This window comes from Carassius auratus, chromosome 7 (assembly GCF_003368295.1).
Source record: "Carassius auratus strain Wakin chromosome 7, ASM336829v1, whole genome shotgun sequence".
Taxonomy (NCBI): Eukaryota; Metazoa; Chordata; class Actinopteri; order Cypriniformes; family Cyprinidae; genus Carassius; species Carassius auratus.
Window position 1 is genome coordinate 23,316,719 of NC_039249.1, and position 17,167 is coordinate 23,333,885.

General features: G+C 36.7%; 1 protein-coding gene across 1 annotated transcript in view; it reads right to left on the minus strand.

The window, feature by feature from the left end:
- The window catches only part of LOC113106269 (ras GTPase-activating-like protein IQGAP1), a 43,553-nt gene that overhangs the window by 9,288 nt on the left and 17,098 nt on the right, over positions 1 to 17,167 (minus strand). Inside the window, exons 3-18 of the mRNA XM_026268001.1 lie at positions 14,179 to 14,335; positions 14,014 to 14,091; positions 13,758 to 13,834; positions 12,290 to 12,357; positions 11,792 to 11,905; positions 11,434 to 11,612; positions 8,954 to 9,041; positions 8,697 to 8,860; positions 7,593 to 7,677; positions 7,246 to 7,409; positions 5,644 to 5,804; positions 5,101 to 5,225; positions 4,842 to 5,005; positions 765 to 855; positions 451 to 618; positions 149 to 291 (exon numbers count right to left, since the gene is read on the minus strand). Coding sequence (XP_026123786.1) covers positions 149 to 291; positions 451 to 618; positions 765 to 855; positions 4,842 to 5,005; positions 5,101 to 5,225; positions 5,644 to 5,804; positions 7,246 to 7,409; positions 7,593 to 7,677; positions 8,697 to 8,860; positions 8,954 to 9,041; positions 11,434 to 11,612; positions 11,792 to 11,905; positions 12,290 to 12,357; positions 13,758 to 13,834; positions 14,014 to 14,091; positions 14,179 to 14,335 — 2,026 coding nt within the window. The remainder of the gene's footprint in view (positions 1 to 148; positions 292 to 450; positions 619 to 764; positions 856 to 4,841; positions 5,006 to 5,100; positions 5,226 to 5,643; positions 5,805 to 7,245; positions 7,410 to 7,592; positions 7,678 to 8,696; positions 8,861 to 8,953; positions 9,042 to 11,433; positions 11,613 to 11,791; positions 11,906 to 12,289; positions 12,358 to 13,757; positions 13,835 to 14,013; positions 14,092 to 14,178; positions 14,336 to 17,167) is intronic.

A 17,167-nucleotide genomic window follows, 5' to 3' on the forward strand; every position in this document is an offset into this window, starting at 1 on the left:
TCAGGAAGATTTTTTTTTTTTTAAAACCACAACAAAACTGTAAAATTACAGTTGTTATATTAATAGACATATTATAATATATCATAACATGTTGTAATATATTTTATTTATTTAATGCATTGTAAAAATAAATACTGAATGAAGATACCTGTATTTCCTCCTTGTTGAGCTGAGTGTTGTTTGGAGTAAAGTCTGCAGGCTCCTCCCAGGTGCCTTGTCCGGTCTTGAGGTTATAGTAGTAGTTGTGTCCTCCCTTCACCCAGTGTTTCATCCATTCACTGCCATTATCCCCTACCAAAAACCTCTATTACTCTCTCCGTCACAAAGTGTAAATGATATGACATGTTGTATTATCACCAAATAGTAAAAAAAACTTGAGTAGAAAAAAGAAATTGCACTTAGATTGGTTTGTACCAAATATCAAAGAATCAACCCAAGAGCCCATCTTACCTTCCTTTTTCTTGTCTTCTTTAATTCGAAACAGGTCGTCCTGGTAGGTCTGAGCACATTCAGAAGTGACTCCGTACAGAGCAGCAGCAGGTGAACGCAGAGCTGTCAGCGTCTGAGACGAGTCCTTGTTATCCACCGCCTCATTAATGGACTGGATCGCCTGGGAGACTGAAGATGGGAAATGGAAAAATCATTCTTTAGATTCCAAAAAAAAAAAAAGGAATCATCCTTTTATACAAGAATCATATTTATATTCAAACCGAGACCGAGTCAGACTAAACAAATAAATACACAAAGACAAATATGATTTTTACATTGCAGAGCATCCTCTGAGTCCTTGTTGGCTCTTAAGATCGCATCCTGGATCTCATCTAACCAAAGCACTGCAGAAGGATCTCCGCATTCCTGTAAAGACAAGAAAAAAAGAAACAAGAAGTAAATTACCAACGAGTAACCATTTCAAAGAATTAAATCAAATATTACTTACACAATTCATCTCCATTTTTTCATGACTTTTGCAGGTATTTTGATGCCCACATAAGCATTTGAATGATTCATAAGATATATCTAGCTAAATGTAACTTAACTACATTTACATGAACTACAGATACAAATTGCAGATTTTTAAGGACCATGGTAACGGTGTTTAGAATTCTGTGCCACCAAACAGAACAGCAAAAAAATAACCATGTTTCCAAAAAGTAAAAAAAAAGATGATCAAGCAATTCCAACTATATTTGTTTGTATTTACATAGGACTGACACTCATGTGGACACTAGGTGTCAGTCAAACCCTCTGTAGTGAGATTACAATTGTTGACAGTTAAAACATTTTTAATAGAATTAGTGACAGTTAATTAAATTAACCCCAAAACTTCTTTAACTCACCCTCATGTTCCAAACCTGTATGACTTTCTTTCTCAGGATCACAAAAAAAAGCAGTTTTACATCTATACAATGAAAGTCAGTGGGATCCAGTGTTGTTTTGCACCTCAATGACATTCACCGTATGGACACTGTATGGATGTTTTTAAACATCTGTTGTTTCCCACAGAGGAATGTTTATTGTGATTTAAGTCAAAAATGTGGGTGAGTAAATAATGACATTTTGGAGTCAACTGTCACTTTAATTCAATTAAATGTTTTGAAGGGGTCATATTTTTATGGTAGGGAGATTTTTAATGTCTTTTGGACTAAAGGAATGCAACACCCATTGAGTACCATTAAACAACTTGAAAGATCCAAAAAAAAAAAATGTTTATATAACTCCAACTGGATTTAGTATGAATAAAGTCATATACACCAGGGATGCCTCAGGGGTGTGTAAAATGCAGCCTAATATAAATCTTTGGGTGAACTAACCCTTTAACCAATGACTTTGGCATCTTTTGGAGGCTAAACAAAGTAATTTAGCTTTCACAACGAGAAACACAGCTTTTCCACAACATGGTGGTGACAACAGTGAGAATAAAAGTTACACCTTCTTTCTTTGCTTGAACATTTGGGCAGAGTAATGCAAATCTTCCCACATCATGACGTAGACATGTTGGGACGTGTTCGAATGAACCGTTTTAGCACTGCGTTGGTTGATTCTTAACTTTTTTTATTAATATATCAATATCTCTTTGGGTTTGAAACTTTAGTCTTTGCAACTTTACAAATCTTCTTTATGCACCGAGAGCTTGTAACACTCCAAAGAGAAAGGAAAACTTTAAATTGCATCATATGACCCTTTTAACTGTCAACAGGTACAGTATGATGTGGAAAAACAAATGCTGTATGAACTGGAAGAGACAGTGTTTCATTATTCATCAACATAACTCTATAAACACTCACTTTCAGGAAAATAGTAGTTGCCTTCTTGAAGTGCTTCAGAGAGCCATTCATTTTGGGCAAACACATGCTTACTAAGAACTCATTACAACCACCAGCAGGTGGGGCAGTTCCTCTATCATGATAGTCCCTGACCGCATGCTGAGCTCAGTTTCCGGAGCACAATTTGCAGCTCTCTGATTTGCTGCGTGCATCTGCCCGCCTTTCTTGCAAACGTACAGCAGCAAACCTGAGGGTGTGGCAAATTGTGCAACAGAAGAAAACGTTGTTCCTTCAGGGTTGATCAGGCTCCGCTTCACTGAATTGCATTTTATCGTCTGTATTAAATGAATGCTTGCTTTATTATAGCGCAAACAGGACTTAATGTGTCCCAGTGGGGTGGAGCAGAAGTGATCAGGATCTAAAGATGTGAATAAAGTTTGCCAACTGTAACTAAGGAAGTGAAAAAGGGTGTGGTGTAATGTCCAAGATTACATTACCAACCCTTCTGGGACTGTTTACAACACTGGATGATAAAAGAAGAACCACTTCCCTCTATTCCTGCTAAACTTTGCTAAAAATCATTGTGGAACACGTACGTAGGGAATGTAACAGGATGTTATGTGAATAGTGATGAACTTCTAAAAAGCATAAAAATTAATAATGTAATAAAAACATGTATGTTAGTGTGTGCACGCATAGAATTTCACACCATTGTACATAAACTTCCCAGCGAATTCTGGAATTCTGCACAAATTCTGAGTATGGGTCACCAGACTTGACTGTATGTGATGTTACAAAAGTATATCAAATCAACTGCTCATTAATATTACACAATTCGTGATTTTTATCTTTTCATATTTTACTCATTACAAGAATGTCACTTTTTTTGTTGTTGATAAATTGTGATAACTGAAGTCAAAAAGAAATTTCTTGTTACTGACTTGTCACACATCACTCCATCTTTTGAGATTTTTGTTAAAAATATAAAATCTAACTTTCTTCCTCACCACTTCCTGTTTCAGTTAAGCGAGATCTTGTTTTAGCAGTGCTTTACACTTCACAGTGACCCAAGCTAGCGTAAGCGTTAGCGTGGAGGAGTGATGTCAGCGCTAAAAACCCTTTACGGAGCCACGCCAGCTAACAGGACCAGAATTTTGCCCTTTTAAGGCAGAGAAAAAGTCATAAGCCTTGTTATTTCCGATGCTTGTGCAAATCACGGCGAAAGGAAACACTTTGTTTTTCCAGCCATGTTTTTTTTGGGGGGTAGCATGAGTTCAGCAGTGACTTTGACAGCTATTATGAGTACAAGAGACAAAAATTGCTGTTCATGTGATCCTCTATTAAAAGAGTGGTTCGAGAAATAAATGGGAAATATCACTGATCAAACTCAGAAGAACTGTTTTCATATGGGTGAATCAAAAAGAGAGGCAGATTTTAGATGAGTTTTTTTTCCCCGTAATGCCTCTGAAAGACTATTCTGGGTACTTTTTCTCAAGCTGTCATTGTTAAAGAGTGCTCTCGGCCTCAGATGTCGTCAGTTCTGCTGTGAACCACACTGGCACACTGCTGTGGTAAACCATGGTCTTCTCTTTGTCCATTCACCTGCATCCTTGAGGTTTCAGTTTCACATCCCCAGGAAACACGCGAGGCATGGCCTAAAGCACTGACTAAACATAAAGATGAAATATGCTACAGAACCTAATTCACTTCTTCAGTAAGCCTCAGATTAGGACCAAAATGTTCTATTTTCATAAGCAAAAATATGATACACGAGGTGTGAGAGATCAAATGAATCAAATGTTATTTGCACATATTATAGTCATTTGAAGATGTAAGGGGCTTTCTAATGAAAAGAACAGGGGAGGTGGCAAATAAAAGCCAGACCAAGTATGGGGGTGAGGAATGAGACGGTATGAGCTCAGATGATGTCATCAGACTAGAGTCAAGAGAAGCTCACATGATGCATGAGAGAGGGCGACTTTCAGATAGAGCTGCAGAATTAATAGAAATAAAACAGAAATTCTCTTTTTTACAGTAAAGCACAGCACTGTGTTCTTTCACACGTGAGCAGCTCAGTAAAAAATGTGATGTTTTCATATTTGGAAATTATGAAATTAATTAATATTAATACTATAATATTAATATAAATAAAAAGTAAATTATTGTTTATTATTCCTAATACTCTATTTTACTATTATTATTATTATTATTATTATTATTGTAAAAGCACAGCAAACCCGGTGCTTTTTGTAAATCACATTTTGAATCACAAATACAATTTCTATCAGAAAACACCAAATTTTTTTTCATTCCACTTTTAGACCTCAGACTTCCCTTGAACTGTTGGGCAAATACACGAAACTCATTCAATGACCGGTAAGAAAGTTTTACGTATCCTCATCAGTTTTCAAACATTAAAAAAATAAAATAAATAAACTTCAATTAGCATTTGGACAAAAGGAAACAAAAACTAGACAAAAACCGGAATCGTATTTGAGAAGATGAAAGCAGTGGAAGTGGCCCAACATGCTGAATGTAGGCTGTGTTATTGTTGTGGGTCTGTGAAGGTATACATACGTGGGCCTTCTCTCTCCTCGCCTGCTGCAGAATATCATAGTAATGCTGGGCCAAAGATGGATCTATATCTGTTAGCTTGGCGGCTGGGTTCTGTAAAGCAGCCATTGTCTTCTGTAGGTCACCGTCATCCAGAGCCTCGTTGATCAGACCAATAGCAGCAATCCCTAAAGTTTCAAGAGGACATGTACACGGTCCATAATGCAGCACTATCTGAGTTAGATCCATTTCTATTCATATTTAGGACGAATGTGTTGCTCACTTTCATGTTCCTCTTGAATAGTACTGTTGACCTGGTCCACACAGGCCTGGATGTCATTCCAGGTGAGATAGTCCCCACCCTCTTCACGCGAAGCTGCCTTCAGACGCATCAACTCATCTATATACCTGCAGGGAAACAACAAACAGTGGCTAAAACCAGGAGATAAATCAACACTCACATTTACAACCTCCATATTTGGCCATATTTCTAAGCATTAACAAAAGTTATGTAGTACGAGCCCTGATTTTTCAAGAATAGAGCCAGACTCGAATGAGAGTTGGGTAAAATAGTGTCCAAATAGCTATTTGGCTAATAGTTGACGATCCAATGGCTCATGCAGCCAGTGACTTTCAGCTGACAGTCATTTCAGAGGCCGAGTAAGATGTTGTTATTTAATGAAAAGATACGATTTTTTATGAATAGCATGCACTGATAAAGCATATGAGATAAGACCAGGAATGTGTCTTAAAGTAAACAGGACCAATTCTGATAGCATGTTGACTTCAACCGGTCATGTCAGTCTGAGCCGTCCCAAACTCTCACCTCTGGGCGAACTCGTCCTCTACATTGCTGAGGCCGGTGAGGGAACTGCTGAGCTGCTTCCACACTGCTGCCCTGTCCCCAACATCCAGCGCCTCGTTTATCAGCACCACCGAGGACAGCATCTCCACAGCAACCAGCAGCTCGGGGTGTGACAAAGAGCCCTGCGCAGTCAAGCAATGCATGAAAATCACTCAAACTAAACTAAACGGTACAGGTCGTCCACTTATGTAAACCGCATGTAAATTATTGCTCTGTTCTAAAACCTGGTAAGCTGCTTACAATGGCAGCACAGGTGAGCAACTTAGATATGACCTATTCTGATGTCAGCATCATATGTATCAGAGAAGGCAAGCCCATAATTCATTGTGACAAACTCAAGTGAAAAAAAGAAATCAGCCAAGGCGAGAGAAATCAATAATATCATGGTATCAGATTTTTACTACTAAAAAAAATTGTGATAAAGTTATTGTGAAACCTATAAAAAGTTTGAAAGAAAGAAAAAAAAAACATCAGTCAATGCTATCAAATTCATCTTTAACTTCTGCTTTTTGGCCAATGAATCACACTCAACATACAAGTGCAGGGTCTCAGAAACAGATTTGTAAACAAAACTGAACAAAAACTTGTTGATTACCACCCCGTTTTTTGTTTTTTGTTTGTTTGTTTTGTTTTTTAGCAGGCTTTCATATGAAAGCCCATTTCCACCACTAAATAATTTTTATTTATTTATTTTTTAAAGGTAATAGCAACTTTTTTTTTTCTCGCAATAGCGTGATACAACTGTCTTCTAATACTTCTGTCTTTTTTTTCTCAGAATTGAGAGATCTACAGTAAACTTAAGTTATAGTTATAAAGTCAGAAGTACAAGAAATAAAATCAGAATTGTGAATTCTGAACTCACAAATCTGGAATTTTTTCAGAATTGTAGGTTTATATCACGATTCGGAGGAAAAAAAACAAGTAAAAATTGTGAGTTTAAATCTCACAATTCTGACTATTATTTTTGCGATTGCGAGAGAAGTTGCAATTACCTTTTTATTTTTTTATTCATTGGCCTCCATACTTTCAAGAAAACATCTACTCCAACATGATTTTGTGCACCAGAAGTAGCAACAAACTGTGTTGTTGTTCTTTTCTGTTTTTCCATTTCATGATGGGTAGCAATAATATCATCACGTATGTAGGAGTATCAACTGGTGTACATGGTTCATGATTATTTACAATATTATCATTTGTGTACTATTGTGAAAAATTCGGAAATATTAATAATAGAAATAGGTTGACTGTTTCACATAGTTCAAGTTAAATTAGAACAATTTACTAAATATATGTGTGCCATGTATTTGTAAACTTGATGCTCTTATTAAAATATCATGACAGTAGCTTGGTAAGATACCGAAATCTACCGATTTGTACCGAAATCAAGAGCTGGTGCCTTCGTAGAGAACTTCAAATTGAACATTTATTAGGGGCCATTACCATTAGGGTGCTGCATTATTAAGGGAGCTCACTTTCTTCTGCAGTTAATGTCTCATTAGAGGGATGGTGACAGCAAAATAACCAGGGTGAGCTGAAAGTGTGTGGATGTGAGTGTGTTTTAACCTCTGCGCTCTGTTGTTGCAGGCTGGCGAGTTCTCTCTGGTACAGATCTGCAGCACTAGGGTAAACCTGTGGCAGCTGGGCGTCTGGGTTCATCAGTTCATTCACTGTTTCCTCTGCTACACCTTTTCTTATGGCAGCATTAATCCTCTCCACAGCCCGCAGCACTGAAACACACACACACACATCTTATTGTTCTTTTCAAAGGATGATAGCGTAGGACAGCAAAAATGAACACATGAACACACAACAGAGAAACAAAGAAAGCACTGGCGTCTTTCTTATGTACTGTACTCTGAACACAAACAACTCACAGGTTCAAAAGAATGTTGCGATACAGAAGTACATACATTTTTGATAGTCTGCTGCTTGTGCATTGGCTGCATCTACTCCAATCTGTAACTCCTCCTTCATCAGAGGCTCTCCTGGGGTATTCTAGGCATGAGGAAGAATGGAACAAGCCGAATGTGATGAGATTATAGAATTTAGAATGAACAGCTTATATGCAATGACATGCAATGATTAGGAAAGCTGAAGCTGACACAGATAAGCAAAATGACTGCGAATATTTAGTTCCAATATTTTTTTTTACCACTTTCTTTCCATCAATCATAGAATCGTAGAAAATTCCACAAAACATTAAGCAGATATAATTATTGTCAACTAATTTTAACATTGATAATAATTACAGAAAATCAGCATATATGAATGATTTCTAAAGTATCATGTGATACTGAGGATTGGAGAAATGACTGCAGAATAAACTGCATTTCAAAATAAACTGGATATTGAAAACTGTTATTTGAAATATACATATTATGACACATATTACTGTTTTTACTGTTCTTGATCTAATTAATGTAACCTTGGTGAGCATAAGAGAGTTTAGCTTACAGAAAAAAACTTGATATATTTCTTGAAATATACATAGCTATATACAGCTACGGATCGTTGTATAGTTTCTATAAGATCACTGTAACATACAGGCAATTAATAAACAATATGATTTTTTAGCATCACACACCCTAAAATCATTCAACAAGACATTCAATATTATCTTCAGAAGTCAAAATCAGGTTAAGTGAGAAGTCATTAATATCTACAATTTGTTTACACTATTTTATGTTTTTTTTTTTTTTTTTTTTTGAGTTAAGTAACAAATAATTAATAACAAAGTACTTTTATGGCACGTCAGCTATTTCAGGATAAACTGTTTTTGCTGTTATTATGGTTACCACCATAACAAGCATATATTTCTGCTGAGCCCTAGGGTTTGTCACACACGTGTTGTTATAAGGGACTATTACACACACATGTTGTTATAAGGGACTCTCTAAAAAAAAAAAAAGACACCACACTACCCATATGCATTTCATATCTAGAATTTCCAAGGGACAATTATAAACTGTAGTACAAAAGTGTATTTTCCCCCACTGAGTAGCAGAAGCTGTTACCTGTTCCTTCAGCTCTCGATCGGCCAGCAGCTGTTTGAGGTACCATGCCTTGTTCGGAGCCTGCACGGACTGCAGGCCTAGCGCAGGGGATCGCAGAGCGTCATACAGCTTGTCCTCATCACCACTCAACAGCGCCTGTTCTGCTGAATTCAAGGCTTTGGTCACTGAGAAACAGCACAAACACAGAGAGCTCAGATCACATCATCAACCTCAGAAGAACACAAAGAACTGGAAGTAGATATGGCTGAGGTACGTACAGTTGACTTTGTTGACGTTCCCCTGGATTTCAGCATGTGTGAGCAGCTCATCATAAGCGTCCCTTTCAGCCTCAGCATTCTCTCCAATCTACCAACCAAACATACATTTATACCATTAGAGACATACTAGTTTCAATTCATACACAATGAACAGATAGCCTGTTTATCAAATCTAAAACTATTTTTGTTAAATGACAAAAGCTGGAAATAAATGAGATGAAAAACTTGATTAAGTTTTCATTAAGATAAATGAAGCTGATAAATGAAGCTGAAGTACTAAAACGGAAATTAAATTTAACTTCAATAGAAATATTCAGAGGGAAAAAATAAATAAATAAATAAATAAAAGGGATAAGCAAACTGAATAAAACTTAAATTAAGGAATATGGTCACACTTTATTTTAAGGCCCAGTTCTCACCATTAACAAACCATTGACTTTGACTTTTGCCTCAAACTCCTAATTTGATGCTTAGTAATTGTTAGTAAAATAGTTGTTAAGTTTAGGTATTGTGCAGGATTCAGGATATAATATGTGCTTTATAAATACTAATAAACAGCCAATATGTTAATAATAGTCATGATAATAAGAAACTAGTTAATAGCGAGAATTCAACCCCTTTACTAAAGTGTTTCCAAAATTATACTAAAATGATAAAATAAAAGCTACTCCATAATATTAATGAATACTGTAATAATATAAAAATAATACTGAAATAACTGATTAGCAGTAGTTTTTAAACTGACTGGACTACACAAAAAGTGCTCTAACAGTTGATCCCAGTATAATCTGACAAAAGAATTTGGCCAAGCTAAAGACACCAAGAAGAACTAAACATACAAAGCATGCATAAATATTGGGTTAAAAAGTCCATTTTGCATATTTATGTAATTATTTATCAGATGGGGCTATTGTAATCAGTGTTGGGGCTAGTTACTCAAAAAAGTAATATATTACATATTACATATTACTCTCAAAAATAGTAATGCCTTACTTTACTTTATTACTCCCTGGAGAAAGTAACTAGTTATATTACTAGTTATATTACTAGTTACATCTTTTTTTCTTAATTACTCTATGATTGCCTGAGATGCATCAGATGGAGGGAGAACATACAAAGGAGGAGTGTTCTTTAGGGTCTTTATCAGTGGCGGCTCCTGCCAATTCTCTCAGGGGGGACAAATGTTTGCTCTATTAATGAGGATAGGTCACCCATTCAATTGATAAATTAACGGGTAGTTAAAGATGTAAAGGGAGCCGAACTACTATAGTATTAATTAAAAATAAACTGACATTAGGAATCAATCTCTTGCACTCCTTATTTTTCTATATCCGTGTTAACACTATTCATCAGCATATGAAGACTAACACTAGGATGTGGTTTTTCCAAAAAATACTTTTTACTTTTCGATTTCAGTTTAATAAGAAATAATTGAAGTCACATAAATCACTGTTTACACAACTCACTTATATTACTGCTCGTCAGTACACCTGTTCTCTAATCAGCGGTTAATTCCATCAGGTGCGTGATTTCACATAGAGCAGCTGTTACTACACAGAGCCGTTATTAACTGAGAAGATGCGCAAATCCAGTTCATTTTCAGCGTTTATTGGCACGGTTGTATGAACATATGGTTCACGCACCTGATGGAATAAACCGCTGATTAGAGAACCGGCTTTACTGAGATGCGCATTAACGAGCGGCCGATCGTGATCGGAGCACCCCTACAAAATAATTACTGAATCTCCACCCGTCGAAACTAGCTTTCTGTTGCTGGGAACCTTCCTCTGAAAAAGAGCTTGCCATTGTTGACGCTTCCATTTTTCCCCATCTGTCTGAGCGTGCCGCTCTGCTGCCGGCTGTCGACCAATCAGTGATGGTAAATGATACCTCGTGCCAAACCCAGACCAATCACTGTTCCATTCACGCCCTCCTTCCCTTCCCTTCTGTTCTCTGTATTGTGTGCCTTGTGTGTGTGATGAAGGTGCTACTGGCAAATGTAACGCAAGTAACTAGCTTGGGAAAACTGTAATAATATTACCATTTTCAGACGAGTAATGCCTTACACTACTAGTTACTGAAAAAAGTAATATTATTACAGTAACGCGTTACTTTGTAACGCGTTACACCCAACACTGATTGTAATTGATACTTTGCAGTACTGGATAAAGTGCAAGTATGTCTAATGCATATATTTTCAGTGGTCTTGTTGCAAAGCAATGACAGGCACATGCCATGCTGCCTGAATTTGATCAAAGTTAGTTATCCATTTCAGTGAAGTTTATCAACATGAAATTTATTTCATAATTCTGCTGTCTATTTAGAGAAAAAGCCTTCACATCACGCTTCTGATGCCTTAAATGCGATCTACTTAGGCAGGTCAGTGAGTTTTGGAATAGAGATAGTGTGTGCATATATTACAATACACCCTTAGTTGCCCAAATATAGCAAATGTTTCTCTGTAAAAGCAAAATGCGTACTCTTTTTCGGGAGCTGGCCACTTTCTCAGTCTTGGCCTGGAACAGGGTATCCTGGTACTGCTGGGCAGCGCTTGCGTCCAGCTGCAGTAACATGGCGTTTGGGTTTCTCATGGCAGCTAGAGTGCCCTCGGGGACTCCGTGGTCAATGGCATCATTGATGGCGATAACCGCAGCGTGCACTGAATCGTTGCAACAGAAGATAATGCAGATCTTTTGAGCTCGAAGCAATGTTAAACAGATCGTAATTACTGTGCTGTTAAACTCTTGGCTGTCCGAGTTAAGTCTAGTTAATTATGTTTGCAAGAGAAGGAGTTGTGCCAAAAAGCCAAGAGTAAATTGACTTTGAAACAGTGCTCACAGGCTGCTTCGTCCACTGATAGCTCGTTGGCTAAGATCCCGCCAATTTTGCTGAACGCTGGCATTTGAATATTGTACTTCTCTAATTCAATCTTCATGTTGTTGATCTCCTCCTCTGAAAAGACAAAAACAATATGCAAATAACATAAAAATGGAGATTATTTGGCTCGGTGGAAAGTCTCATTCATTATTTTATACTGGACAGGCTCTGGATAAATATTGTTATGTCACGCTTTAATAAGCATGGTAACGTAATCTTGGCTTTGCATTTTTCCTTGCTTTGATGTGATTGGCTGGACATTGTTCTCAAAATGTCTGGTAAATAATGTTTTCCATCCATGGACTTGGAAGGCAGTTTCAGGCCAGCCAAAATGGCAGGAAACGCACATACAATCGCTAATGATTTTCACATTGACCACGGCTCCTGGGAACAGTGGCATTTCCAGCTGTTACTGAACAAACTCAAGCTTCAGTATGATACTACAGTGAGCTGACTCACCTGTGAAGGCCACCTTGCCATACAGGTCTGTAATCTGGGGCGCAAGCCCAAGTTTAAACAGGTAGAGGCTGTTGAAAAAAGCAAAAAAAACAAAGTGAATATGAGAAACAAATTTCCCAGTGGACAATTATCCTATTCCATAGGTGTGTGCGGGAAAAGACACTACTGGGAAGAGAGTCAGATGTTATCTGGATGGCTTTCAAGTTTCACACACACATCCCTTCATCAATATCAACTACAAAGACCGACTGGATTTAGTGCCCCTCACCCCACGCCAGGCCTCTGCCAGATTCTCGCCCCTGAATGCTGTTATTTCCTGTGTCTGAAGGCCAGATTTATGGCCTTTGGGCCCAGTGTCAATTCTGCATTGAGCCGTAATGCGAGAGTTACTAATGGCAGGATTCTCTAGCCTCATGTTAAGTGACTCAACAGAAACCAGAACAGGTTTCCTCATTATTTCTGACTCATTAATTCTGAGATGAGTGTAGACGCAGATTAAATCTCACAGTGTCATACTCTTGCGCTTTTATCACGATTCATTTCTTAAAAAAGGAGAGTGGTTGGGTCCAAGTGTATACCTATCGTACTTGAATTGTACTTTGTACTTTGAAACTGCAAGTAGTTATTTACAGTTAAATATCTGTAGGCAGACAGTTTTTATTTGCAACAAAAAAGACATTCAACCCATAAAATAACACTAAATATAACTATTAACACTACAAATGCCCTAATTCTAAAATTATTTTGGTTCAAAGTGAACTGGTTCATTTAAGCGGAAAATCACTAAAATGAATGAGACTAAACAGGAAATGTCTAACTGAATAGACTACCTAATGAGTCACTTTTTTATACTTTTTTTTTTTTTTTATACTACCGTTAAAAGTCTGGGTTTGGCCCATTTTAAGAAGTCTCTTATGATTACCAAGGCTGCATTATTTGATTAAATATACAGTAGTATTGTGAAATATTACAATAAAAAAATATCAGTTTTTTTATTTTAATATATTTAAAAAAATAATTATCTCCTATAATAGTAAAGTTGACTTTTCAGCAGCCATTTCTCCAGCCTTTAGTGTCATATGATCCATCAGAAATCTTTTTAATATGCTGATTTGCTGCTCCAAAAAACCTTTTTAATATTATCATCTGTGCTCAGTTCAGTTGTGCTGCTTCATATTTTTTTTGTGGAATCCATGAAAAATCTTCTATAACACTATAAAGATTATTTACCTCACTGCTAAATGCATGAGAGAACCATTTAGAACAGTGAAATTAAGTTTTAATAAGTGCATGTAGAACTGTGGCAATAATGCATACATACCAAAACAAAACAAAACAATTTCACAATAAGTTCTACTATTATGAACACAACTGAACTACTGCAACACATATAAGCTACTAACAACACTTCTCTTGGTTATTTCTCCTCAACAAGAGATTTGAGAATAAGCCCACAGTGAAAGGGTACCTCAGAGCATGTATGCAGTAGATGCAACGGGGCATGTTCTTCCTGTCGTAGATGTCTGTTGTCTCAGGATAGAAAATCTGACAGGGACAGACAAGTACATGCATTAGGATTTAATGAGATTGAATGCAGCATTGTTGCCAAACATGGGAAAGAGGTTCAGAGGCAAGCTCTATCATGTTAGTGACTCAATAAAGCAGAAGAAATGCCACTAATGAAAGAAGTAGGCAGTCTGGTGTTCACCATCTACACTCCTCACCTTAGGGAGGCCCTTATCTGTCATTGCATTCAGCCATTGGATGATATTGTCTGTGTGTCTGAAATGGAGCCCAGTGGCCTACAAGTGGGACAGAGAAGAAAGCAACGAGTGAATCCAAACGGTCTGCTATTTTCATATCAGTGCTATTGAAAACTTCAGTCTTACCTTGTAGCGTGTTTGTTCGCGGTCATATATTCTTTTGAGAGAGACCACAGTAGGAGCAAAGAAGTTCCCCAGCTTGGCCAGGTACACGCCGTTCCTCAGGCCCTCCTCCAGCTCGGTGGTGGGCGGGAGATCCTCATTTAAACACGCTTCAATCCATCTGAAACATAAAGACACATGGCACTTTCAGCAAAGCAATGCACACTACTGTACATGATGCAAGTTTTATACCAAAAGAGCCTTTATTTTGTTATAAAAGAGACATGCTATGTGCTAAACTGCTTTATTATAATGCACTTGCAGTGTTTGGCACAGTTTTCGAATACATTTGAATACCTTTATATAAGTTAAACCTCTTGGGGACGTACTCAAATACAAAGTCAAATACCTTAGATCATCTAAAAGAACCAGTACAATAGGTGATACTCATGCTATGAAAATGAGCACATTAAGGCACACCCTCTTCTCTTCTTCATGTGTTATGAAGTTTGATCACACGAGGCAAAATACCACATACCAACTACTCACATGTTCATCACATTGATAACATTCTCCTGTACATTTCAACCTGCTGAAGCGGACACAAAAACATTCCATGAAGGCCAAAAAAAAGTGTTGTTTTAGAACAGAAACAACAAAACCCAACATACTTCATATGTTGAACATCTGCAAAATAGAAACCAGGAACTGAGATGGAGACTAAAATAAAATTTTGCTCTGCTAAGTTTGTCCTCCACTTGCAGGTCAGATGGGTGACGCAACAATAGATGGCAATGCAAATTTCCATTACCATGCAATTTCCATGTCATTTACATAATGCTAGTTGTCTGCTTTGCAAAGGCTAATTCTGTTTGCTTTAGAAAAGCAGCAAGCTCACCGTCTCAGTTTCTTAAAGTCATAGTTCGCCCTCATGATATTCCCAGCCTGAAACAGGAACACGGAAGTAGAACACTTGAAGAATGCACATACAGTGCAAACTGACTGTACCTAGGGGGCAGTTTAGCTCTGAAATGGACAAAAAGGTACAATAAAAGTAATCCATCTGACTTATACAATATCTTCTAACTATTCTAAAGCCATACAAAGCAATCTTTGTGTAAGGAACCTGACACATCATATTCATACAAGACACTGACGGGAAGTTTCTAAAAGTTTGTTTTCGAGGGAGTAGTGTGGACAGCAGACAGCAAAATGTCCACGAAATTAATACATTATAAAACGAAAATGCATTAGTTTAAACAAAGCCTAAATATGCATATGCACAAATAAGACTTGAAAACTACAGCATAGGGAAAAATTATCCGTAAAGAATGATTTAGCTTTTTAAGTTATGAACAAAGAAATATATCATATTAATTTAAAAAGACATGCTATATGTGAAAACAAAACAGAAGCACAAAACCAGTCTTAAGTTGCTGGGGTATATTTGTAGCAATAGCCAAAAATACATTGTATGGGTCAAAATTATTGTTTTTTCTTTTATGCCAAAAATCATTAGGATATTAAGTAAAGATCATGTTCCATGATGATATTTTGTAAATTTCCTACTGTAAATATATAAAAACGTAATTTTGGATTGGTAATATGCATTGCTAAGAACATAATTCGGACAACTTTAAAGGTGATTTTCTTTATAAAAAATGTTTTTGCACCCTCAGATTTCAGATTTTCAAATAGTTGTATCTCAGACAAATATTGTCCTATCATAAACCAATCGTCAATGGAAAGCTTATTTATTCAGTCAAGTAATTTTTTATATTGATAATGTAGACATGTATTAAATGTATTAAAGAAGTAATGGGATATAATTACAGTATTTCTTGCGATTAAGTTATATCATTTGTGCATTTATACTAAATGTATTTATACTACAGTTTTTCCTACAAACACCTAGAAACCACATAGTTACATGTTTACCAAGTTGTTACAATTTTACAGATGTTACTGTTTTTGATAAGGAACAAAAATTTACATCTGCATCCTAACTCAAGCTACATATTTATTGCAAACTGTGCTGAAGATACATGTCATCATAGTCAGGCAACACAAACCTGTTTCATGGTTTGAAACAATATCACTCATTAGAACAAGAAGCAACGAAGGAATTCATTTTTATATTAGGATAATTATTTATTTTTCTAAGGAAAAATGGCTGGAAAAGTGTAAGGAATTCAAAAGTTTTTGTCATGTTGTGACCATAAAGAGTAGTTTAAAACCACAAGTGATGGCCTGGTTTCTACACCTTTCACTTAAGAGTAAACATCAGCCTTTAAACTTAATGATCAAACTCAACTGATATACATTTTTTGTTTTTGTCAGCAGGCACACAAGATGGAGGGCTGCAAAGCACTATCCATTTATTGCATAATTCAATTTTCCTTTTACTTCACCAAGGCAAAACGCACAATACATAATCCAAAATGTGGTGGACATTACATTGTAGCAGGGCCATAACATTGAGTGGCACAAGTCTCGCCTATTTGATAGGAATTGCCAAATTGCTAGTCTGCCTCAGAGATCTAACATCATTCAACAATGTCAAAATGTTTGAGAGGGCCAAAAAAAATCTAAGACAAGGTTACAGTAGACAGTAGACATTTACGGTAATGTGCCGGTATTCGGTAATGCGATATGTCACAGTAATGAAAATGAACGAAATTGTTATCGTGAGCACTTCTAAATACCGTGAATTCAGAATTTGGGATGCATTTTAAAAATACTTGTTTAAAAAATAAATGTAAAAAAATTAAATAAAAGAACACAGATGTATGCTGCCTAAAAGACTAGTGAGAGACGTGCTGAATGAAAGCAGATTCACTCTCTGGCAGCAGATGGCGCTAAACTGCAGAAAATGCAGCCATTGCCCTGGAAACCCCATAAATAAAGCAGCTGCACTACTTTCTAAGATGTATTTTAATAGCCATTCAAGTTTGTGGATTTGCTGTGTTGTTCATCACAGTACCAAATACTTAAGTATTTAGGCTATTTATTT